The 26,008-nt window shown below is 44.9% G+C and overlaps 1 protein-coding gene, 1 long non-coding RNA gene and 1 pseudogene across 3 annotated transcripts; 1 reads left to right on the top strand and 2 right to left on the bottom strand.

Moving 5' to 3' along the window:
- Positions 1-785: 785 nt before the first annotated feature.
- CBY3 (chibby family member 3) lies at positions 786-10,673 on the bottom strand. The gene has a single exon (XM_082455610.1). The coding sequence runs from the start codon at positions 10,545-10,547 to the stop codon at positions 10,122-10,124; it is 426 nt and encodes a 141-aa protein (XP_082311736.1). The 5' UTR covers positions 10,548-10,673; the 3' UTR covers positions 786-10,121.
- Positions 10,674-17,423: 6,750 nt separating this feature from the next.
- On the top strand, positions 17,424-25,515 carry LOC309657751 (large ribosomal subunit protein uL30 pseudogene; annotated as a pseudogene). The gene is made up of 2 exons (XR_014268301.1): positions 17,424-17,440; positions 23,149-25,515. The product of XR_014268301.1 is annotated as a large ribosomal subunit protein uL30 pseudogene (transcript).
- LOC309657753 lies at positions 21,326-25,944 on the bottom strand. Its single transcript, XR_014261880.1, has 3 exons — positions 25,526-25,944; positions 23,380-23,566; positions 21,326-21,867 (listed from the first exon to the last, which is right to left on the bottom strand). It is a non-coding gene; the product is annotated as an uncharacterized lncRNA (long non-coding RNA).
- Between the last annotated feature and the right edge of the window lie 64 nt (positions 25,945-26,008).

Genomic DNA, 26,008 nt, shown 5'->3' on the forward strand with positions numbered 1-26,008 from the left:
GGTGGAAGCAACCCACATATCCATTGACAGATGAATGGATAAACAAAATGTGGTGCAGCCATACAATGGAATATTATTCAACCTTAAAAAGCAAGGAAATTCTTACACATGCTACAACATAGACAAGTCTTGAGGATACCGTGCTTCGTGAAATCAGCCAGTCACGAAAGGACAAATACTATATATGAGGTACTTAGTCAAATTCATAGAAACAGAAAGTAGAATTACCAAGGGCTGGGGATCGGTGGGAGGGAGAAATGGAAAGTCGTCTAATGGGTACATAATTTCAGTTTTGCAAGATGAAAAGAGTTCTGGAAATGGATGGTGGTTACGGTTGCACAAGAAGGTGAATGTACTTCATGCCACTGAATTGTACACTTAAAATTGGTTAAGATGATAAATTTTACATGTATTTCATCACAATTTTAAAAGGGACAAGAAACAATCCAAACATTGAATACATAGTGAAATAGATTGTGCTACACTCACCCAGTGGGATACATTGCAGCTATAAAAAGGAATAAGGAGTATCTCTATGTCCTGCTGAGGTGCGACCTGCAGGATATGTCTGTCATTCAGTGAAGGAAGTAAGGGTGTTGGACTGTAACCCACAGGACTGCAAGCCTTGTAATTGCCCAGCTGTGAGACTAAAGAAAGAGCCCAGAGACATCAGCAATTTATTGGATGGGGAATCTTACAAGTCTGAAGCAGAGTCCTGGAGTGGCACCCCACTGTGGGTGGCAGATGGCAGGCAAGACAGGGCAGCAATCTTCACTCCTGGCCGGGAGAAGGAGGATACCATTTATAAGGGGGAGTTGACGTTAGGTTGGCTCATCAGTTACCAGGGAAACCAGTGGATGGGGAAAGGGGCAAGCACTAGGCAGTTACTAATGAAGCCCTATGATTAAGCGGATTGGATAGTCATGTGAGTAGGATGCATGCGAAGCAGGGACTGGTCGAGGAGGGAATGTACAGAGAGCAAGAGAACAGCCATCTTGAGTGGCCTGACCATGCAAAAGGGTTTACAGGTTTTACTGTATGCTGCAGTAACCAAGAAAGGGAGGAAATGCAAATATATGTGCTTTATATTTTTCAATAGAAACAATTTAAATTTAAAAATTTAATATAAACCTTTACCTAGGTGGGGAGGAATGATCAGGGTAGAAGGCACAGGGGTGAAGCTAGACACATCTGTACACACCTTGCTTCATGGTTTTTTCTCTGGAAACACGTAAATGTGTGCACAATTTTTTTTTTAGAAGTTTATTTATTTATTTATTTATTTATTTATTTATTTATTTATTTATTTATATATTTGGCTGTGTTGGGTCTTCGTTTCTGTGCGAGGGCTTTCTCTAGTTGCGGCGAGCGGGGGCCACTCTTCATCGCAGTGCGTGGGCCTCTCACTATCGCGGCCTCTCTCGTTGTGGAGCACAGGCTCCAGACAGGCAGGCTCAGTAACTGTGGCTCACGGGCTTAGTTGCTCCGCGGCATGTGGGATCTTCCCAGACCAGGGCTCGAACCCGTGTCCCCGGCATTGGCAGGCAGATTCTCAACCACTGCACCACCAGGGAAGCCCCCACAATTTTTTTTTTTAATTTAATCAATATAGAGTTAGTTGAATTGATTTCTCTGCAGTCTTAGTAAGCATAGCATGAGAGGGGTATGGATGGTAATTTTTGAGATTTCTTCCACTAGGGTGGGTATAAAAAAAAACACAGAAAATAACAAGTATTGATGAGAATGTGGAGAAATTGGAGCTCATACACTACTGGTGGGAATGTAAAATGACTGCTTTGGAAAATAGCCTGACTTCCTCAAAAATGTAAACACAGAATTAGCATATCCAAGAGAAATGAAAACTCACGTCCACACAAAGGCTTGTACACAAATGTTCATAGCAGCTTTATTTATAATAGCCAAAAACTAGGAACAACCCAAATTTCTGCCAAAAGGTGAGTAGATAAACAAATTGTGGTGTTTCCATACAATGGAAATGATGTATACAACAACATAGATGAATCTCAAAATAATAATGCAGAGCAAAAGAAACTAGGGTTTTGTTTTTGTTTTTGTTTTTTAGTACATACTAATTCCATTTGCAGAAATTTCTAAAAAAATGAAAACTAATCTATAATGACAAAAAGTAGATCAGTGTTGTCCTGGGGCAGGGGTAGGAGGGAAGAATTACTAAGGAACACAAGGAACTTTTGGGGGTGATGAATATGTTCATTACTTGATTGTGTTGTTGGTTGCATGGGTATATACATAACTCAAAACTCATCCAATTATACACTTTAAATATGTGCAATTAATTGTTTACAAAAAATGGATGAGATAATAAACAATACTTAAAAATTTAAAAACAATGGATGTTGTAAGTTTTGGGAGGACATCTATCTAATTAGAAATTTATTTCTTTTTTTAAAATTTCTTTATTTATTTTATTTATTTTTGGCTGCGTTGGGCCTTCGTTGCTGCGCACGGGCTTTCTCTAAGTTGCGGCGAGCGGGGGCTACTCTTCGTTGCGGTGTGCGGGCTTCTCATTGCAGTGGTTTCTCTTGTCTTGGAGCACAGGCTCTTAGGCGCGCGGGCTTCAGTAGTTGTGGCACACGGGCTTAGTTGTCCCGCGGCATGTGGTATCTTCCTGGACCAGGGCTCGAACCCGTGTCCCCTGCATTGGCAGGCAGATTCTTAACCACTACACCACCAGGAAAGTCCTGTTCTTTTTTGTCTGTAGTTTGTTTGCTTGAAAATCAGGAGCCAAATAATGTCCACGCATTGTAACTAGCTGATATATCTCTTAAGTCTCTTTATAGGTCTGCTCTCGGCTCGAGGGTTAGGCTCCACTCTCCCACCTGCCTTTCACTTCTTAGGCTACACACAGGCCGCACCCCAAGCCATTGACTGGCCTTGTGCTTTCTCTCTGGAGAGCTGTGGGACCGCTGGTATGACCCAGGACATGGATCTCAAGAGTCCAAACCCATCCCCAGCCCCTGCTGAATGCACAGAGGCCCCATGACCCTGCTTCCCTTACTTCATGTCAGCTCTGGCTGATTAGAGCTAGGTTGGACATAGACCAGTTAAAACAGACTGAGTATTTGAAGATATTGATACTACAGTTTTATTAAACTTTTGTAGGTGCAATATATTAGGAGAGGACAGAAAGCAGCAGACACACCACTGGCGTTGGCTCCCAAGGGGGCAGGAGCCAAAGCTCCTGAACTGTGCTCCAGAGGCAGCTGGTGCTGGTCCCAGCCCTAGGCCACTCCTGCTCCCAGGATCCCAGGCAAGGCCCCCTTCCTCCCTGTCAGCACTGTTCCTGGTGACCAAGCAGGCTCTGTGGACCTTTGGTCCTTGCCCATCCTCTCTGGTCGCCACGGACTTCTGTGGTAATCCCATCCCACACGTGTGCAGATGCACATGGAACACCATGGGCACAGGCTTCTGAGTGATCTGGCCCCTGTGCTAGACACGTCTGAGAATCGAAGGCGGGCAACGCCATGCACAGACAGCCTCCCAGACTGACCAGGTGAGGAGGTAGGTCCTGGTAGGAGTGGCCCCAGGAGTATGAGGGAGGAGACACACATGTCTTGGAACTGGCGGGTGAGGCAGGAGCAATGGTAAGTGACAAGAGGAAGCTGTTCAGAGCTAAGCTAGATGGGGACAGGAAAAGTAGAGAAATGGGGCGAGGCTGTGAACACTTTCCTCCTGGCCAGACACAGGGGAAGCAGGTGATTTTCTGGGAGACACCCCACATCAGCTACCACCAGACAGCTGGGTCCCCTACAAAAGGCAGGAGGGCACAGCCCCAACCTAACCAACGCAAGGCCAATGCATTGGCTCTCCTGGACACATGACCATTGTCTACACCCGCTCGGCAGTCACATCCTGTTCCTCTCCCCTTTTATCCTACATGTATTTTCGAAAGCACTTCTGTCCTGGGATTTGCAGGTTGTTTTGTGGACACATACTGCTTTTCAGATACAGTCTGCTTTTCCTCTTAAGAGCTGTGCTGCTTCTTATGCTCCTCTGGCTAATATTCTATTCTAGACCCCAGTCTCTACACAGTCACCACTAACCGTTTTTTTCTTTTTTTTTTTTTTATTATGGTAAAATACACATGACATAAAATTTACTATCTTAATCATTTTTCAGTGTACTGTTTAGTGGTATTAAACACATTCACATTGTTGTACAATCATCACCACCATCCATCCCCATAACTCTCTTCATCTTGCAAAAGCGAAACCACTGGCCATTTTCACTGGCCCAGGTTACTGTCCCAGCTGCCATTTATCACCTGGACTGGTGGGGTGAGTTAAGTGCAGAGCACTGGGGTTGCAGGTAGAGGTCCTGGTCTCATCCCTGCTGCCTGCTGAGCCTGATTCCAGTTCTGGGATTTGCCTGTTATGGACTGAATGTGTCCATAACATATGTCAAAACCCTACCCTGCAATGTGATGGTATTAGAAGGTGGGGCCTTGGGAGATGATTGGGATTAGATGAGATCATGACGTGGAGCCCTCACGATGGGATTAGTGCCTTTGTAAGAGTCACAAGAGAGCTGGCTTCCCACCTCTGCTCTCTGCCATGTGAAGACACAAGAAGTTAGCCATCGGCAGGAGGGCCCTGACTTGACCATGCTGGCACCCTGACCTAAGATTTCCGCCCTCTAAAACTGTGAGGAACTAATTCCGGTTGTTTATAAGTCCTCCAGTCTATGATGTTTTGTTACAGCAGCCTGAACTAAGACATCCACAAAAGGTCTGAATTTGGTTAGTCACTGTCACATTCATTTCTCTGCATGCCATACATCAGCATCTCACACTGCCTTGTCTCCTTGTTGGTATTTGTGGCTGGTACAGACGTTGCTGCACGTTCTTGGGTGTTCAAGAACCATGGTTTTTAACTGCTTTTCAATAACTCAATTTGTATGTCAAACCTGCCACTCTGCTGCAGTGGTGGAAACTTAACTTCAGTCTATTTGGAGCATTCCTCACCTACCTTTCCTAGGATGTATCTGAATACTGACCTAATACTAAGTAAGGCATTTTAATAGCAAGACTGTCTTTGCTGGCATGTCTCTCATCCTTGTTCCCCAACACTTTCTATCACTTATTCTCTGCCTCCATTGGCTGCCCATTTATTTTGCCCCTAAGAACACTGTGGCCTCTTACCATCATTACCACAGGTCTCTGAGAAGCGAGGCCCCCCAGGTTGCCATTCCACTCTTGCTGCAAAGTAACGATAAGAATGCCCTCCTGGCTTCTGATCTGTAAATGTCACCATCCAGAATGGTTAAGTGCCATTCCCGAATCCCATCATCCCCAGTGACACTAGGGAGCCCAGTTCCATGGCAGCATCTCCTGCTGTCAACCCTGGCCTACCGGGGACAGCCATCAGCACCTTCTCCATGATGCAATGCCCCACCTCACTGTCATATTCCCTACTGCTTTAGCCAAAGGAGCGTCCTCTGGGCAGCTCCCAGAGAACAGAGTCAAATGGTGAATCTTCTGGTCTCATGTAATAAACCCATTCTAACATTCCCACTTCCCTGTAGCCTTCAGACCCTTCTTTAAACTCAGCCAAGGCAATTCTGGCGTCTCCGCCTCATTGACCTCAGGCCACCATCGTGTCCAATTTTCCAGAGTCATCTGGTAGCACATTAGGAGAAGCTCCGGGTGTTCTTGGCAGAACTCTAGTCTTGAGTCATGGGAAATGTTCCATTGCAATCAACTTCCTACCCAGTCTTATATACCGCCCCCCCCACCCTCTAGATCCACCCCCACATCTGTTCCCCCAGAGGTCCTGCGGTTAGACATGTCCTGCAGCCTTTTGGACGATCAAGCTATTTCCTTCTAGAGTAGGGACTGTGCTTCACTGCTTGGGCTATGCTGAGACTCGATCCTAGTTATTGGTCTAGAGGCAATGAGAGGTGGAGCTTCAGAAGGATTAGCATCATTTTATGACATCTACCTCAGGTGAGATCGCTGCATTGTCTCCAGGAAAAATAAAGCTGTTCTTCTCTATCAAGGGAAGGAGCAGCTGCTGCTGGCCAGAAGGGTTCAGGGGCTCTGGGGGCTCAAGGTTCTTAGGTATATCCACCCAAACATCCCCATGTCAGGCCTTGAGGTCCCATTCCTTCCCCTTAAAACGCTTGACTTTAGTACAGGAAAATTGTTAAGGATGCACGGGTCTTCTCTGCAGCTCTACTGCCCTTGATTAAATGTTGAGCCTTATTTTCAGCACACCCTGCTTCCTGGCCACAGAAGTGAGCAGTTCTTTACATGTTGCCTTGGGAGACTTTCCAGCTTTCACATCACGCCCTGAGTTGAGTGGGCTAAGAAGAGCCTTTCATTCTTTCTTCAAAGCTTCTAAGACAGTTTAGAAAAGTTAACCACCTCCATAATCCTTGTAATTACAGCTGCCTCCATATCTTTCAAGTGCCAAAGCTACTACATAAGCCAAACTTTCCCTTCAATTTCTATCTCATTCCAATCCACCAAAGGTAAGAGTCTTATGCTTCAGGACACTAGGGGTTACTACCATCCTTCTCACCAACAGTGGTGAGAGGTCTTTGTTGCCTTCTGAATGGGGGGTGATCTAGTTCTAGATTCCTTTCCCTGTGGTCTGCCTTCTAGTGCTACTTCCTACTAACTGCCTTAGCTTGAATCCCCATAAAAGCAGAGCCTGAGCTTAGAACTTGGGTGCAGTTTATCTGGTAGATGATTCCACGAACTGAGAGAGGGGGAGTGAGGAAAATGGTAGAAGGAAAATTCAACAAAGTGTGTTTTGGTTTCTGTCCTCTACTGGAGGTTGCACCAGAAGGCATTAACTCTCCTGCACTCCCAGGCTATGTCTGTGGGTTGAGAGAGCTACTGAGGCTTAGGAGAAAGCCCTGAAGCAGAAAGGCAGAGAAACCCACAGTAGACACTTGAAATGAGGCACCGACAGTATACGCAGAGCCATCCACCATAGTTGTGGCGAAAATCAGAGGTGGACTTATCAGATGCAACCAAAAGTTCCAAAAGTATCTGGTACACCTTCCCTGCCTCCTAGAGGATTAGATACCTATGACAATACCAAAGGCCAAACACCATCTGCTCCTGGGATTCAGGTGCCTGTCTCTTATAGACCTTTGTTCATTCTAGAAATATCTGGAGAGAGCCTAGTAAGTGTTAAGCACTTTTCTAACTAAGATACAGAAAAAAAAAAAAAAAACCCTATGGAACTTACACTCTAGTTGGGGCGGAGGGGGTGGAGGGAGACTGACAAAATACATAGCGTGTCAAATGGTGACAGATGCTAGAAAACAAAGCAGGAAAGGAGGATAAGTTGTGCTGGTTTGGTTGGGTGTGGAGAGAATGCATGCTCTTTTAAATAAAGTCATTAGGGAAAACTTCACTGAAAAGGTGACATTTAAGTAGACACCTGAAGGAAGTAAAATCAGCAAGACACTGAGAAGGAGCAACTGTGAGGTAGGAGAGAAATCAGAAGAGTGTAGTGTCCTAGAAGACAAGTGAAGATGAGGAGGCGTCAACTGCATGAAATGCTGCTGATGGGCCAAGATGAGGATGGAGAATTAGCCAAAGGACTTAACACTGGAGTCAATTTCATCCTTGACAAGAGCAGGCTGGGGAGACTCGGAGGTGAGAAATCCAAAGCTGAGGGGAACTAAGAGCAAAGAGGGAGGGGAGGAATTGAAGACAGTGAATATAAGCAACTTTTTGGAGCTTAGTTATACAGGGAAGCAGAGAAATGGGGCAGTATCTGGAAAGTAATGTAGGGTCAAGAAAGGACTTTTTTCCAAGATGGAAGACCTACCAGGATCTCTACTTCCATTTTTCTTCATCTTTCCTCTTGCTGTAGACAAATCTACAGCCTTTTTGACCTCCCTCCTCAAGCCCAAAAAATATTTTTTCAAAGCTCTGTTCCCCAGAGGGTTCTGAGCTGTAGAAGATGAAAGCCACAAAGAGTTCTTTGTTCCTACTTTCTGCTCTGTCACACACACACAGCCCCACCCCCACCCCAGGAGCAATGAGCTTGCTGCCTCAGTCAGGGGGTGAAATTCCAGAGCAGAAAGAACAAAGTCAGATATCTTAAAATATCATTCTGCCCCATTTGATCTGGGTCCTTTATCCATTTGGATACCCGTCCCTAAACATGGGGCTCCCCATCTGCTGCTGATCTGGCAGGGCAGATACTTTTCTCTGTTCTAGAAAATAAACTATTTGTTTGCAAGTACTCTGGCCAAAGCAATATTCCCTGAACTTTAGGCACTCTTGGATCACCTTTACGATTTTTGCTATTTCCCCATACCACATAGTTTTTATCTCATGTTTTAATGTAAAGCACTTTCCTCCTTAAAAAAAAAATCTTTTTTTATTGTGGTAAAATTCACATAAAACTCACTAAAGTGTACAATTCAGTGGCTTTTAGAACATTCACACTGTTGTACAACCATTACCACTATAGCTCCAAAACATTTTTCATCAAACCAAAAGGAAACCCTGCTCCTGTTAAGTAGTCACTCCTTCCTCCCCACATCCCCCAGCTGTGGATTTGTCTATTCTGGATACTTTATATAAACAAAATCATACAATATGTGGTCCTTTGCATCTGGCTTCTTTCACTTAGTATAATTTCTCCATCAGTGCCTTATTTTGTGTTTTTTTCTAGGTATTGTTTTGATTCCCTTCTCATTTCCTTTTCTGTATATTTTTTATTTTCTAAGTTATTCTAAAAGGAAATTATATTTTACAACTATTTAAAAATATTTTAATCCATGTTAATATAAATATAGAATTATTAAAACACAAAAGAGCACTGCTCAAAAGAAATGTTTTTAAGCATAGTGTCTAATGACATGTTTTGTGTTGTTTTGCTGATTTAATTAGGCCACATTTTTATACAAAGTAGTGGTTTAGTAATCCCTAGTCTTTCTCCTGAAAGCAAGTTAGGCTGAAGAAGGACACCCACTTCTCTCAAAGTTTTCACATGGCTCTAGGAAAATGTGTTGGAATCCTACCGGACTTAAGTTTCACCGGGTGCTGAAAGGGCCTGTCTACATTCCAAGGAAAGGTTGCAGGTTGCAAGGACCAGTGTCATCACCTTTGTTATGCAGCCACATCACTCACAACACCCTCACCAAAAGCACTTTATATGATACCTTGGGCACAGGGCTCCCCATGCCCCAGGAGAGAACATCGATCTAGAACGGATATAGAAGGAGATCCAAAATCAGACACCTATAGGAGGAAAGGAGTGAAGCTGAGCAGGAGCTGACAGCCACAATTCAGGCAACTGCTGCTGGGCAAAACCAAGGTCCAGCATGGCTGAGTCTTCCGGGTTTTCAGGAGAAGACGGGAAATCTGGATTTTTAATGTGAAATCTCCAAATTCTTAAATGTTGGCAACTCATGCAAAATTGTAAAATAAAGTGGGTCTAGCAAATCCTATCTGTGCGCTGGATTAGCTCCGGACAGTGCTTGTTTGTATCCCCGACCCATAATTCTAGAGAGAGGAAAAGGAAACCCGTAACGAAGAAGCGACTCGCCAAAAGCCACACAGCCAGGAGGGGGAGGCAGAGCTCAAAGTTTCGAGAGATTCTTTCGGGAAACAGTTTCCAGGTCATAAAATACACTTTTATCCTGGACTCAGGCTGAAACCCCTCCCGGGAGCGCCTCAGGGAGGGAAAGGCCAACTGTAAGGTCACCGACCCCGCCCGCCCGCCCAACCGCACCCTCCATCCCTGGGCCCAGGTTTCCCTGCCTCCCGGACTTTGCCCTCCGTCCCTTGGGCCAAGAAAGCCATTGCTACCACTACCTCTCATCGCCTGCCATCCCCGCCCCGTGCTGCACTGTTGCAAGCCTGGCTCCTACTCCGCGTTCCCAACGGGCTGCAAACATCTTCCTCCACCGCCCTATCGCACCCTCCCGAGACGGGCTGCTGGCTGAGTCTCCCCTTCACACCTGGCCCGGAGTGATGGTCCCTGAAGGCGCGCAGCGAGCCGCCGCGCACCCGGAGCCCAGTCCTGGCCGGGCCCTCGAGGGGCCACAGGAACGCGCCCGAGCCTAAGGTGAGGAGCGAGGTGCGCATGCGCCGTACGGGTTTTATTGCGTCACCGCGACTCTGGAGCCCGCGGCTCGATCAGGAGCACGCCGCCCGCGCCTTCGCGCTTGCGCATCTTCCTCTGCCAGGCGCGCGCCGTAGCGGCAGTGCTTGCCTCGTGGTCTATCTTCTTTTCCAACAGGTGCATGCGCGCTGTGGTCTCCGTCAGCATGTCCATGAGCAGTTCCTGCTGCAGCTTCAGGTAGTTGTTCTCCTCCAGCAGCACCTGGCTCTTCATCCGCTGCACCTGCGCCTTCCAGCCCGAGGTGGTCGGCGAGGGCAGCTGCGGCCGCGACCGCACCGGCTGGCCCTCCGCGGTCCACCGGCCGCCGCGGAACACGAAGGCCTCGTCGCTGAGGCGCGTGCGCGGCGTGTCGTAGCTGAGGCCTAGCTCTGCCTGGCGCGTCTGGTGGTCCAGCAGGTAGAAGGTGGACATGGAGGAGATGCGGCGCAGCGGAGGGCGCCGCGGCGAGAAGCGCCGGGAGAAATGGTGGGCCCAGAACTGCCGGAGCTGCTCCCACAGGCGGCTCGCGTGGCCCGAGGCCGGGCACCCGAAGGCCTCCAGGGCAAGGGCCGGGCGGGCCTCGTTGGGCGCACGGATACCCGGAGCAGAGCCTCGAGGACGCGGGCGACCCAGGCTGCTCCCTTGCCTCGCAAGCCTCGATGTCCAGAATGATAAAGGCGAGCCAGGGGCACTGCTGGGGAGCAAGAATCTGGGTGAGCAACCTGCTTGGACGAGCTGCCTCCTCAAACCGCGAGGCCTGGTGGGCAGGGCTCAGGCCCGCAGCTGGCGCTCAGGGTTAACCAGCTGCTGGCCACTGGGGAGTCCATCCCTGCACACTCGCACTAGCAGCAGTCTCCCCGAAACCCCCTTCCCTAAAGACTACTCTGTCAGGCTTTGGGGATAGATAGGCAGGTGAAGGACCAGAACCTTGCTCTCTGAGTGCTGGGTGGCTGCTGGAAGGGGTTAATAGGCCCTTAAGGGAGGAAGGAATGATAGCAGAGACAAGTAGGTACTTAAAAGATGCACAGGAATTTGACAGGTAGATTGGGGGTGGATAAGGGAGAGCCTCTAGGCAGAGTGAAGATCTAGGCAAGGCTCGAATGTTGCACATGTGAGGAAGAGCTTGGGGTAGGATTGGTGTAGGGTATTGAGCTGGAAATAGCAGAAGAGGAAGCTGGAAAGGGGGACCAGGGCACTATATGAGGGTGCTGTACAGGCAGGCTTAAAAGTTTAGACTTCCTTCTGTGGGTTAGAGGGCGCTACTGAAGCATTGCAAAGCCAGGGCTGGATCTACATTCTGAAAAGTATCTGGTGGATGTCTAGCATACCCAACAGCATTACTGCCCTCGTCATTCAGTTATTTTACAACCTTGAACTGACTGGCACCTGCTTTGTGCCAGGCCCTGGTCTGGGTGGAGGGTTCCAGCACAGCCTATGCCTGCCCTCAAGATGCTCCTGGTCCAGCTGGGAACCAGTTGTGTGCGTGTAGATCACAGTCTGGTGTGGTCAGTCCAGTAGGGGCATGTGCCATGGGCTAGGACCTATGCTTAGGGCTTGAGCCAACAGGGGTTGCGCAGACTGGACGTGACTTTTATCCCAAGCAGACTACATGCTCAAGGAAGCTAAAGTCCAGATAACAGACATGTCTCGTACTCCCTTTCCCCCCATTCCTGTACGTGCTGATTCTGTTGTGTGAGAAAGAAGACTGTATGCTTTCTTTTGAATTCCTCTTCTCTCTATGGAGAGTGAAAAGAGAAGGAACCCTGGGGCAGGGTTCCCTCTGTCATGCCTTCATTAATTCAACACACACAAATACTCCTCACACATAGCTGGGCAGTACTATCCCCTAGATCTGGCTCAGGGACATGTCTCTTGGAAGCCCAAGGCTAGAACCCGGCCCACCCTTGAGGTTGCATCTTTCCAGAGGATCCTTCCCCGATAATCCTCACATGTTGTACCTCACCTGGAGGATGTGTTGGAGGTGCCAAGCTGCTGTCCCAGGCCTGGCCCCATCTTTGAACCACTCAGTTGCTGTCTACTGGCTATGACTCACAATGCCTCTAGGCCAGATCAGCTAAGCTATAAAACAGACCCCTGGGCTCTCCCCTGTATTCATTCAGCACACTTATTGAGTGCCTTCTGTGTTCCAGACACTGTTCTTCCAACGTGACGAAGATCTTCCGTCATCAAGCTATCATTCTTAGCGGGGGAGAAGGTCATAAGCAGAGCCTAAGATAGGAATTTGTTCTAGGGGATTGAACAAAATAGTCCCTCATGAAGCTTACCAAGGGTGTCATGGGTCAGGTTTCCTAGAAGCAGAGCCTCAGATGAGAATTTTTGAGGGATTTACTGGGGAAGTGTTCTCGGGAGAAGGGAGTAAGGGAAGCAGGACAGGGCAGGGAAAAGAGCTAAAGCTAAGCAGGAATGTGGCCTCAAGTGGAGACTAGCTCTAGCCAGATCCCACGGGGAACTGTAGACATTGTGCCACAGAGTTAGGTCTCCTTACTGCGAGGGAGCCAATCTTTTGTGCCCTTCTTCTCCCCCACCCAGCCTTCATTTCAGTCAGTCATGGTCAGGGGCATCTGTGAGTTGTCAGCCAACACTTAAGGCACCTATGGGGTGGGTGCACCCCCAGTAAAGGGATTTGTAGGATGTCAACAGCATAAAAGAGGGAGGAAGAGAATAGATAATAAAAATGAAAGGAAATGGGGCTTCCCTGGTGGCACAGTGGTTGAGAATCCGCCTGTCAATGCAGGGGGCACGGGTTCAATCCCTGGTCCAGGAACATCCCACATCCTGCAGAGCAACTAAGCCCGTGCGCCACAATTACTGAGCCTGTGCTCCTGAGCCCGCGAGCCACAACTGCTGAGCCCGCGCGCCTAGAGCCCATGCTCTGCAACAAACGAAGCCACCGCAACGAGAAGACTGTGCACACCGCAACGAAGAGTAGCCCCCGCTTCCTACAATTAGAGAAAGCCCGCGCACAGCAACGAAGACCCAATGCAGCCAATAAAAAAATAAGTTTATTAAAAAAAATTTTAGTTATTCTAGTGGGTGTGTCTAAATTGTGATTTTGATTTCATTTCTCTGTTGGCTAATAATGTTGAGTGTCTTTTCATGTGTTTGTTTGTTACCCTTGTTGCTGAAGTTGTTCTTGTCTTTTGACCTTTTTTTTTTTAAACTGGATTGTTTGTCTTGTTGAGTGTAAGTTCTTTAATGCTAGATAAAAGTCCCTTGTCAGATATGTTTTGCAAATATTTTTTTCCCAGTCTATGGCTTGCCTATTAAAGCAGAAGTTTTTAATAAAGTCCAATTTATCAATTTTTACTTTGACCCTCAAGAGGTCATGCTTTTCATGCCATATTAAAGAATGCTTTGCCAAACTAAAAGTTTCACCATTTTAGCTTTACATTTTGTGTTCTATTTTGAGTCAATTTTTGTTGATAGTGTTCTTTTCATATGGATGTCAAGTTGACCCAGCACTATTTATAAAGACTAGCCTTTCCTCACTATTTGCGGTTGTGTCTTTATTGTTCATCATGTGACTGTGTATGTATGACTGTTTCTGGGCTCTCTATTCTCTTTATTGTTCTTTTTATTCTTGTACCAATACCATATTTTCTTAATTATTATAGCTTACAGTAAGTCTTTATCTGGTAATGTAAATCTTCAAACAATTTTTTTTAAGACTGCTTTGGTTTTCTAGGTCCTTGGAATTTTCATATAATTTCAATTCCATGTAATTGAATTTCTATCCTAATTTTAGAATTAGAATGTCAGTTTCCACAAATAAACCTTTATGCTCACTGTTCAAAGCTCTCTCTTATCATCAGGATAAGCTTGAATCAGCCCTCAGAAGGTTGTCTAATGGACATGGACTCAGAGCCCAGGAATATTTTAACCCAGCCAATCACACATTAGCCTTCTCTCCCTCACTCCCTCTTCCACCACCAGCCCCCCCAATTGTGTCTGTGTTATTAAAGCTACTTTTCATTAACACTCATGACATTTCAGGAAGGTCCTGAGTGATCATCAGGAATGGTATTCAGCAACTTTCAATTTCCCTATTTCCATGGTCTACGAAAGAGGAAAAACTACAAAAACCAAGGAAGTCTTTTTTGATGATTTGAAAAGGTAAAGTTTAGAGGAGGAATAATTCCCACTTAACATGTTAACTCCTTTCACAAACAGACCTTGATTTTGAGGAAATTTAATGAAAACTGTAGTTTGTTTTTTTTTTGCTGCACGGTGCAGCATGCGGGATCCCAGTTCCCCTAACAGTGATCAAACCCACGACCCCTGAAGTGGAAGCGCGGAGTCCCAACCACTGGACTGCCAGGGAAGTCCCGAAAACTGTAGAATTTAAAAATGCACAGTCAATAACAATGGTTCCTGGCTCCTTTGAGGGACTCCGTTTAAATGTCACTGAAAAGACCAGATTTGGAGCCTGTGAGGAAAGGAGTGCCCGGTCCCAACAGGTCTGAGTTTAAGGACATAAAGCTCATTCTGATGGCACAGAGGAAAGGAGAGAGGACTTAAAAAAGAATTTTCATTTCTTCACAGCCATAGTGGCTGTAAATGTCAGTGGATCTCTTCTCTTGGCAACCAAGAGGAATAGTTCCAAAACCAAGGAAGCAAAATCTTGTTTACCCTCATGACCATTTCAATCCCGCTTCTAAGATAATCTGTTAGTGATATTTACCCTTCCCTGAAACAGTGAGGGGTTCTCCGTGCTAATATAGTTTTTTAAAAAAGCCAAATATTTGCATTTGTATAAGACCTGATAAAAACAGTAATTCAAGTAGTACGGAACACAAGAAGAACATAGTTATACAAAATGCACACGCTTCACCCGGTACTTCCATTTTCTGCACGGTGCCTTTTTAGGATGCATGAAAGGATGCCCATCCCCTATGTGGTTCATCCTTCCCTTGGGCTTTTTCTTCTTTAGCTTCTCCTTCAGCCTTCCTCTTGGGCTTGGTGGTTTCAGCAGGGGTGGGATGCAGCATGAGGGGTGACCACAGTGGTGGTCTAAGGGTTGCTGTTGCTTCCTGTCATACCCATGCTGCTCCCAAGCCATTTTGCCTTAAAATTAGTTATATGCATGTTCTTTGGAATCTGCAATACTCTATAGAAAATGTTTAAGTTTTGTTTTAAAAAATAACTGAAAAAAAGTGTTGATGATGTTCTATCTGCTCTAGATAACCACCAGGAAGCACCCTGGAACCTAAGAGTCTGCACCTGGGTTTGAGTGGTGGTGGCTAACCAGAGGGGAAGGTAAGCAGACAGGCATGAGAGCACTGAGTTCCCCTGAGAATGGAAGATTTCAAAGTCTTCTGAAGAGTGAAAAGTGGACTTAGAATGTGCATCATGGCACAGTACAGAGTGTGTGCCAGCTGAATTTGGAAACATCTGCCTCAGGGCACTGGGAGCAGTCACAGGTCAAATAGCACTTATTTTCAGCAGAAAAACATTTTTTGTTGTCCTATTGAAATGTTAATTTAAATGCTTTATAGGTAATTTATAAATTTATTGTGGTTTTATATTTGTATAACAGCTGTAAATGAATGTATGGTAGGCTTATGTTTATAGACATTTAAACAAGAATGTGTGGTGGGTTAATATTTTGATTAGCCCATATATAGTTGTCCTGAATATTCCTTTTTATACAGGTACCTTTTATCATTTAAATGAAAATCTGAGGCTTTCTGCAGAAAACAGAATTATTTGGGGGCTTCTAACTTCCAAAATAGGCTCTATAGGATCTGAACAACTCTGAACAATTGTCTTGAATTGTGAGAGCCTGACCTTTTTTTTTTTTTTTTTGCCACGCTCGCTGCGTGGCTTGCAGGATCTCAGTTCAGTTCCCCGACCAGGGATTGAACCCTGGCCACAGCAGTGAAAGCACCGAATCCTAACTACTAGACCACCAGGGAACTCCCCTGGCTTTTTTTTTTTTTTTTTAAGTTGTAAATTTAAAAATTGTGCAAGGAAAATTTTTTTTTTTAAATAAAAATTGTTCAAGGAACACCAGTATACCCTTTATCTAGATTCCCCTACACTCAACATTTTACCCTATTTCCTTGATCATTTCTGAACCTTTTACATGCATCATAGTCCTTTGCCCTAAATACTTCAATGTGTATTCTCTTACGTAACCACAGTACAGTTATCAACCTTATGAATTTACGTTGATATAATACAACCATCCATATTTCAGTTTTGTCAGTTTACTAAGAATGTCCTTTATAGCATTTTTTCCCTCTAGTACAGGATCCCATCTAGGGATAGGTATTGCATTTAAGTGTTGCAAAGGAACCTTCCCTACTGTGGGCAGACACTTTAAAGACCATTTAAATGTCCTGTTCCTCAAAATTGCCCCTAAAGTTAGCATCCACTGGTGACTCTTGCCTGATCCAATCTTTATGATTGCCAAATTATGCTTTTCCAACACTAGCACTCACTTTATACTTATCAGTTGGCCCTCAGCATTCTACTCTAAGCAAGAAATCTTCTCTCTCCTCTGCTGGTATGGTGAGATAATAGAGAAAAAAAAATTATATATATATATATATATATATATGTATATATGTATGTATGTGTGTGTGTGTATGTATGTATGTATGTGTGTGTGTATATATATATATATATATATATATATATATATATATATATATATATATATATATATATATATCTCCGCCCCAGTTCCTGGCACAGAGTTCCTAAAACCCTTGTAATTTCCTAGGTGTTAAGAGCACTAGGCACATCTTTTGTTCTAATTTCTAATATTTGGTCTTTGACCACTGTTCCTGACAGTTTCTAAATCCCTCAGAATTTCCTGAGTTATAGCAGTGTCTTTTGGTCTAATGAAGTGACTCATGGTGGGCTCCTGGATAGGAGCTGTTCACCAGAAAGACAGAGCCATGATTGGACACTTGGGACTTTCAGCCCCTCCTCCCCTCCCCCATTCTCCAAAGGCGAGAGGGGTTGGAAATGGAGTTAATGATTGATCCTGCTTCCATAAAAATCCCCTAAGTACTGGGTTCAGAAAGTTTCCAGATCGGTGAACACAGCCATGTACTGGGAGAGTGACACATCCAGCTCCACGGGGACAGAAGTTTGTGCTTGGGACCCTCCCGGACCTCGCCTTGTGTATCTCTTCATCTCGATGCTCATCAGTATCCTTTATCATATCCTTTAGTAAACTGATACATGTAAGTGTTTCTCTGAATTCTGTGAGCTATTCTAGCAAATAATCGAAGCCAAGGGGGAGGAAGTCATGGAAACCTCTGATTTATAGCCAAGTCGGACAGAAATTGCGGGTAAGCTGAGGATCCAGTTCTTGCGATTAGCATCTGAAGTGGGGTCAGTCTTACAGAACTAAGCCCTTAACCTGTGGGATCTGACACTAGCTATCTCCAGGTAGCTAGTGTCAGAATCAAGTTGTAGGACACCCAGCTGGTGTCACAGAATTGCTTGGCATGGGGAAAACTCCCACACATCTGGTGTAGGAAGTGATGTGAATGTGGTAGTAGTGTGACAGTAAAGAAGGAACACAGGAGGGGGACTTCCCTGGTGGTGCAGTGGTTAAGAATCCGCCTGTCAATACAGGGCACACAGGTTCGAGCCCTGGTCCGGGAAGAGCCCACATGCTGCAGAGCAACTAAGCCCGTGCACCACAGCTACTGAGCCTGCGCTCTAGAGCCTGCGAGCCACAACTACTGAAGCCCACGTGCCTAGAGCCTGTGCTCTGCAACAAGAGAAGCCACTGCAATGAGAAGCCTGCGCACCGCAACCAAGAGTAGCCCCCACTCACTGCAACTAAAGAAAAGCCCACGTGCAGCAACAAAGACCCAATGCAGCCAAAAATAAATAAATAAAAAATAAATAAATTTATTAAAAAAAAGAAACACAGGAGGAGTGTAAGTTTTTTCTTTACAGGTATAGACTTATTAATTCTATTTTTCTTTTCCTTTTTTAAATTTGTTTACAGTTCTCTTTTTCAGTGGTTTATAGTTCATTTAATTATTTTGATTCTCAGATGGCTGGGCCCTCCCCCAGAGATTCTGATGTAATGTTCTGGGGGTACAGCTTGGGCACTAGGATTTTAAAAGCTTTCCAGGTAATTCCAATGTACAGACAAGGCAAAAAACAAAAACAACAAAAACAAAACAAAACAAAAAAACCCTTGCAATGTAAAACATAGAGACCAAGGCAAGCAAACAGAAAACAGCGGACGGGAAATAGAGAAAACATACAGAGAAAAAAATCTTCAACCAAAAGTAGTCAGCAAATTTTCTCCCCAGAAAACAATTATGAAACTGGAAAAAAAGATTTTTTTAAAGATTTAGGTCTCTGGAAATTGACCAAAAGTAAATGAAAAATTGAGAAGCATTTATCCATGAAAAACTTCTGAACTCTGGTTAGAACAGTGAGAGTCTGTGGCATTCTCGTCTGAGGCTGCTAACATTCCCCCAGCTTGGTCAGCAAGCTAGCTGTCCCAGAAATGGGGAGGCTGCACAAACCAACAGCTTCACTGCCAGAGGGGGCTCACTGAATCTGAAGCAAACCACAGTGAGATACTACTCTATATCTACTAAAATGGCTACTGGCGAAGATGTGGAGAAACTGAAATCCTCCTACATGGGAAATGTAAAATCAGCAGCCAATTTGTAAAACAATTTAGTAGTGTCAAACAGTTAAACATAAACTTAGCATACAAGTCAGCAATTCTATTCCTATGTACTACTCAAATGGAAACATGTCCATATGAAGACTTGTATACAGGGAGTTCCCTGATGGTCCAGTAGTAAGGATTCGGCTCTTTCACTGCCCTGGCCTGGGTTCAGTCCCTGGAAGCTGCACGGCGTGGCCATGGATAAACAAAATGTATATCTATGCAATGTAATATTATTCAATAATGGAAAAAGAATCAATTCTTGATACATGCTACAACATGAATGAAGTGCAAAAACATTATGCTCAGTGAAAGAAGTCAGATAATGATTCCATTTATGTGAAATGGCTAGAAAAGGGAGATCAAGAGCGGGAGAAAGCAGTTCTAATGGTTGCCTTGGGTTGGTTGGGCGTTGACTACAAATAGGCACAAAGGAACTTTTTGGTGGTGGAGTTATTCTTTTTTTAAAAAAAAAAATTAATTAATTAATTTGGCTGCATAGGGTATTCATTGCTGCGCGCAGGCTTTCTCTAGTTACGGCAAGCGGGGGCTACTTTTCGTTGCCATGCAAGGGCTTCTCATTGTAGTGGCTTCTCTTGTTGCGGAGCACGGGTTCTAGGCGCGTGGGCTTCAGTAGTTGTGGCACACGGGCTCAGTAGTTGTGGCTCACGGGCTCTAGAGCACAGGCTCAGTAGTTGTGGCCCATGGGCTTAGTTGCTCCGCGGCATGTGGGATCTTCCCGGACCAGGGCTCCAACCCATGTCCCCTGCATTGGCAGGTGGATTCTTAACCACTGTGCCACCAGGGAAGTCCGGTGGTGGAGTTATTCTAAAACTGGATTGTGGTAATGGTTGCACAATTCTATAAATTTACTAAAAATCAACGAATCATTCACTTACAGTGGGAAAACTTTATAGTATGTAAATTATATTTCAATAAAGTTAAAAAAACTATGTGAGGGTAGAATAAAGACACTTTTAGATGTGCAAGATTTCAAAAAAAATTACTACACCGTCTTTCTTGGGATAGATGTAACTATTAATTGAGGTAGTAAACCAAGAAAAAGTGAAAATGTTGGGTTTTAAGGGAAAAATAAAATATGTGTCTATACAAAGAGTGGTACACCATGTCCATAGCAGTTTTATATCATATAGCCAAAAATTGGAAACAGCCCAGTTGTCTTATTACCTGGTTAATGGATAAACAAACTGTGGCATACTTGTACAATAGACTACTACTCAGCAATTAAAAGCAACAAATTACTGATACATTTTACAACACAGATGAGGATCTCAAAACAATATGAGTTAAATAAGCCAGATACAAAACACTATATACTATATAATTACATTTATATTAAGCTCTAGAAATGACCAGTCTTTTCTATAGTAACAGAAAGCAGATCAATTTTTTGCCTGTTGCTGGTGGTGGGGACGGAATGGGAATGGATATGAGGAAACTGTAGTATAATAAAAAATACATTTGGTCTTTATTCTGGGTTCCTGGCACAGAGCTTCTAAAACACTTGGCATTTCCTGAGTGATGAGTGCCTTTTGTTATTCATATCATTATGAATATCCTATCATCATTCATATCATTATGATGATGTCCCCTTCCAACAACACCTGAGTTTATGCTAATCAGGTGATTATTGCTGGGCCCCTTGATCAATTCAGGATAAGGGTGCTAGAGAAACCAAACCAAGTGATTTAGAGGAGTAGGATTTTCAGCTCCACTTCTGACCTTTAGGAAGGGAAGAGGGACTGGAGATTGAGTACAATCACCAATGGTCAGCGATTTATCAATCATGCCTACTAATGGAACCTCCATAAAACTCCCTAAATAATGGTGTTCAGAGAGCTTGCAGCTTGGTCAACACATGCAGGTGCTGGGAGGTTGCATGCCCAGAGAGGGTATAGAAGCTCTGCACATTCACACACATACACACCCATACCTTGCCCTATGCATTTTTCCATTTGTTCCTGAGTTGTAGCTTTTTTAGTAAACCTGTGATAGCAAGTAAAGCACTTTCCTGAGTTCTGTGAGTTATTCTCTTGAATTACTGAACCTGAAGTGGGGGGTCTTGGGAACTCCCAAATTTGTAGCTGGTCAAGCAGACATGTGGGTAACCTGTGCACGTCATTTGCAGCTGGGCATCTGATGTGGGGGCAGTCTTAGCCTCTAAACCTGTGGTGTCTGAGACTAACCGGGTAGTTAGTGTCAAAATTGAATTGAACTGACAGAAGTGGTGTCAGAAGAGAACACATATTTGGTGTAGGGGGAAAAGAAAGAACTTCAGAGGAAACTTATGGGGTAATGGAAATGTTCTATATCTTCATTATGTAGTGGTTACATGGTATGTGCTGTACATTACCAAAATCAGTGAACTGTATGATAAAGTTGAATTTTTAGAATGTGGGGTCTAGGAGTTGAGGAAACAGGAGATCTGAACCCAGGAGGAGGTACAAGGAGGTCCAGTGACAGTGGCTGAAGAGCAGTCTGTTGACTGAAAAATAAAAATTGCACAACCTAAAAGTTGAGAATTATGTTTTATTTGGTGGACTTGCTGAGGACTTAAGCCCAGGGGATAGCCTCTCAGATAGCTCGGAGGGACTGCTCCAAAGAGGTAAGGTAGGAGTCAAGATATACAGGGGGTTTTGCAACAAAAACCAGGTAGTCGGAACATCAAAAGATTACTATTTTTTTTTAAATTTATTTTATTTATTTATTTTTGGCTGTGTCGGGTCTTCATTGCTGCGCACGGGCTTTCTCTAGTCGCAGTGAGTGGGGGCTACTCTTCGTTGCGGTGCTCAGGCTTCTCACTGCGGCGGCCTCTCTTGTTGCGGAGAATGGGTTCTAGGCTCACGGGCTCAGTAGTTGTGGCTCGCAGGCTCTAGAGCACAGGCTCAGTAGTTGTGGTGCACGGGCTTAGTTGCTCTGTGGCATGTGGGATCTTCCTAGACCAGGGCTCGAACCCGTGTCCCCTGCATTGGCAGGCGGAGTCTTAACCACTGCGCCACCAGGGAAGCCCTATGGTGGGTTTTTAATATATATTCTATCTTTTTTGAAAATCTAAGCACAAAAGCAGAAATTTGATTACTTATTGAAAAAATAACATACACATTATAAAAATATCTCCTTTCCATTTCCAAAGTCTTAGCCACCTCTTGGGCATCAACCACTCTTAGCAGTTTCTCATGCATCTTTCCAGAAAGCTTGTTTGTCCAAGCTTATATCCATGAGAATATAGCTCCCTCTGCAACGTGAAAGGAAACATACTTTTCTCAGTGTTTTTTCACATAACACTAAATCTTGGCAATCATATCTATACACATAGATGTTCACTGAATGCTTTCCAATGCAGAACCATTATATGGATGAGCTATATTTTATTTAACCAGTTCTCTATGATGGTGGTTAGGTTGTTTTTAGGATTTGGATACTACAAACAATGCTGCAATGCACATCATTGTGTATATTTTTAAACACAAGTACATCATGTGAATATTCTATCAAACCTAGATATAGATACAGATATATTCCCAGGAGTAGAATTGCTGGCCCAAAGCATATGTGCATTTTTATTTTATTTTTACTTTTTTTTAAGTTTTTAAAAAAATTTATTCATTTTGGTTGCTCTGGGTCTTAGTTGCAGCATGCAGGATCTTTAGTTGTGGCATGCGGGCTTCTTAGTTGCAGCATTTGAACTCTTAGTTGCAGCACACAAACTCTTAGTTGTGGCATGCATGCATGCGGGATCTAGTTCCCTGGCCAGGGATCGAACCCAGGCCCCTGCATTGGGAGCGCAGAGTCTTACTCACTGGACCACCAGGGAAGTCCCCATATGTGCATTTTTTAAAAAAATAAATTTATTTATTTATTTAATTTTGGGGTGTGTTGGGTCTTCGTTTCTGTGCGAGGGCTTTCTCTAGTTGTGGCAAGCGGGGGCCACTCTTCATCGCGGTGCGCGGGCCTCTCACTGTCGCGGCCTCTCTTGTTGCGGAGCACAGGCTCCAGACGCGCAGGCTCAGTAGTTGTGGCTCACAGGCCCATTTGCTCCGCGGCATGTGGGATCTTCCCAGACCAGGGCTCGAACCCATGTCCCCTGCATTGGCAGGCAGACTCTCAACCACTGTGCCACCAGGGAAGCCCCCATATGTGCATTTTTAAATGAATATAAATAATTTATTTTGAAAATCATCTTGCAGATTATAAGGTCAAAATACATTCAACCCAATCTCCCACACATTCGACATCTAAGAATTATAAAATGATTATTTCTTTTAAAGAAATACTCCAATACCTCAAAGTACCTTTTGCATTATCAAGAAAAGATCTTATGCCTTTTTCCAGCTGGAACCATGGTGGGTGTAGAAGAGAAGGAAAAGCCTTAAGAAACAAGTGGAGGGATTTTACAGAGCCTGAGATCGAGTACCTGAGAAAGAAGTTTGCCCAAAAGATGCTTCAAAAGGCAAGGAAGAAGCTTATCTATGAAAAAGCTAATCACTGTCACAAGGAATATAGGCAGATAGAACTGAGATTCAGATGGCAAGGCTGACAAGAAAAGCGGCAGGTTTGGTGTACCTGCTGGACCCAAATGGGCATTCCTCATCAGGATCACAGGTATCAATGGTGTGAGCCCAGAGATCTGAAAGGTGTTACAGCTTCTTCGTTTTCGCTGGATCATCAACGGCACCTTTGTTAAGCTCAGCAAGGCTTCAGTTAACACTTGAGGATTGTGGAATCACATATTTCATGGGAGTACCTGAACCTGAAGTCAGAAAATGAATGCATCTACAATTATTGTTATGGCAAAATCAACAAGAAGAGAATTGCCCTGACAGATAACACTTTGCTCCATCCCTTGGTAAATATGGCATCATCTACATGGAGGATCTTATTCATGAGATCCATACTGTTGGAAAATACAGCTTCCTGTGGCCCTTCAAATTATCTTCTCCAGGAGGGCCCAGATCAGCAGATCTAACAGGCTTATTAGATGGATGAACTGAGGTGTGCCTACCATGATTATTTTTGTAATCTGCTCAGTTAATAAACAGTGACTGATTTCAGACTATAAAAAAACAAAAACTCATTCTGCAGGGATTTGTCCTCAACTTCTTCTTAAGAACATTATGCTTTAGCAGAAAAACCCCTAGCAAGATTCTTGGCAGGACAAGTCTACAGTCCTGCTCTGTCTTGGGCCCAGACCCAGGATTCCCAGGATCAGCTAAACCTGAATTCCCTTTTTTTTTAGGGGCTGTATACTTTACCACCAGTCACTCAGGCTCATACTCTCATCGTTGCCTTTGGTTCTTCTCTTTCCCTAGCCTCCTGAATCCAGTGGAGCATTCTTCAGCATCAACATTTAATGCTTTTGTTTCTATACACCCTGTCATTCCCTAATTCTGCCTTTTAATCAACTTCAAGAAGTGGCTTCCTAACCAGCCTCATAGTGGCGGCGTGCAGGCTTCTCCACGCGTGGCTTCTCTTGTTGCAGAGCACGGGCTGTAGGCACGCGGGCTTCAGTAGGTGTGGTGCGCAGGCTTAGTTGCTCCTCGGCATATGGGATCTTCCCGGACCAGGGATCAAACCTGTGTCCCCTGCATTGGCAGGCGGATTCTTATCCACTGCGCCCTGGAATAATATTAAAATAATGCTTCCCTAGGGAATTCCCTGGTGGTCCAGTGGTTAGGACTCGGCTTTTTCACTGCCAGGCCGGGTTTGATCCCTGATTGGGGAACTAGGATCCTGCATACCACGTGGTGCGGCCAAAAAAAAAAAAAAAAAAAAAAAAAAACCTTCTCTAAATATCTAAATCATAACCCAAACCTAGAATTTAAACTATCCCCCTACAGACTCCTTGGCTAGGTCCGAACCCAACTCTGGAGCTGACCAATCTCCTGTTACTTTCTTGAACACCTTTCTCCAGACAAAATACTCTTGTACATGGTGTCCCCAAACACAATACCCATTTTCCTGCCTTTGCGTATGCCATTCCCTCATCCAAAGAAACCTTTCTCCAAGTCTCCACCTATAGAAATCCTGCATATCCTACCAGGCCCAGCTCAAGTCTTACCTATTTCCCAGTCCATTCTAGATGAAAGCAGTTCTTCCCAACTCAAAATCCCATTAAATTCTCTTTAGTACCACCATCTTTTAGCAGTTACCTTTGCTGCAGTAGCTCTTTTGCTCACATACAGTTCCTGTAACTACATTTTAAGCTCATTGTTTGGAACCTGTGACATCCAGAACATCATTTTGCCTCGAATATCCACTTCCCCACGTAAAAAGGAAGCAAATGCTCTTAACACAAATTTGGGGGATGAGAGTTGGAGAATACGAAACTCATGCAAACACCAAACTCTCGACTTTTCATTTTCCCTTCCAGATGGCAGAAGGGAATAAAGCTGGCTCCTGGGGTAGTTGATACACCTACTGATTCTAGTTTTTACCAGCCTAGCATTCAGCCTTTGGGTATCCAAACAAATGGAAGACAGAGACCAGGACCTATAAAGGTCTAGAAAAACCATAAACCACTTCCATTTTCTGAGGTTCTCAGTATACTGAAAACTGAAGATGTGCTAAAAGTGAGTTACAAAAATTGTGGTGTGTTTGAAATTTTTCCATTGCACCATCCTTTTCTTTCAATCCTGTTGTCAGTGTATTTTTGTGCCCTCTATGTCTAATGTTACTTAAGGAAACATGACAAATTGAAAGTTGAAATAACCTTGGAGGGTAGTGTTCTGGACTGTATTTGATGTTGGGTAACAGGGTGGCCTCAGGCTGCTGGGCCCAGAGCAGTGACTCTGCAGGAACGGTGGCGCCTGGTTACACAGCGTGGTGCAGTCGACCTCAGGCCAGACTTACGGAGCCGTGACGGGTTCCGTCAGCGCCGCGCACTCGCTGCATTGGGGACCAGGCCCTTCCCGATATCTCACCGGACTTCCCACCCCTTCTTGCCAGCTATCATTTGCCCCTCCAGAAAAGGAAACGGGATACCAGACCCCGAAACCCGGGTCCAGGCCCAGGAGGGGTCGGAACCACAGCGACCAGGATGCAACGCAGGGCAGCGGGCCCAGTAAGGAACGAGGGCAACAGGGCGCGGGAACGCCGGCCCGGCCGGCCCCGCCTCAGGGCGCGCGCCCCGGGCGGTACTCCATTCTGCCGCAGCCCGACCCCTTCCCTCCCGCCCAACCAACGGCCACTTCCT

The sequence above is a fragment of the Balaenoptera physalus genome (assembly GCF_965194825.1).
Source record: "Balaenoptera physalus genome assembly, chromosome: 3".
Classification (NCBI taxonomy): domain Eukaryota; kingdom Metazoa; phylum Chordata; class Mammalia; order Artiodactyla; family Balaenopteridae; genus Balaenoptera; species Balaenoptera physalus.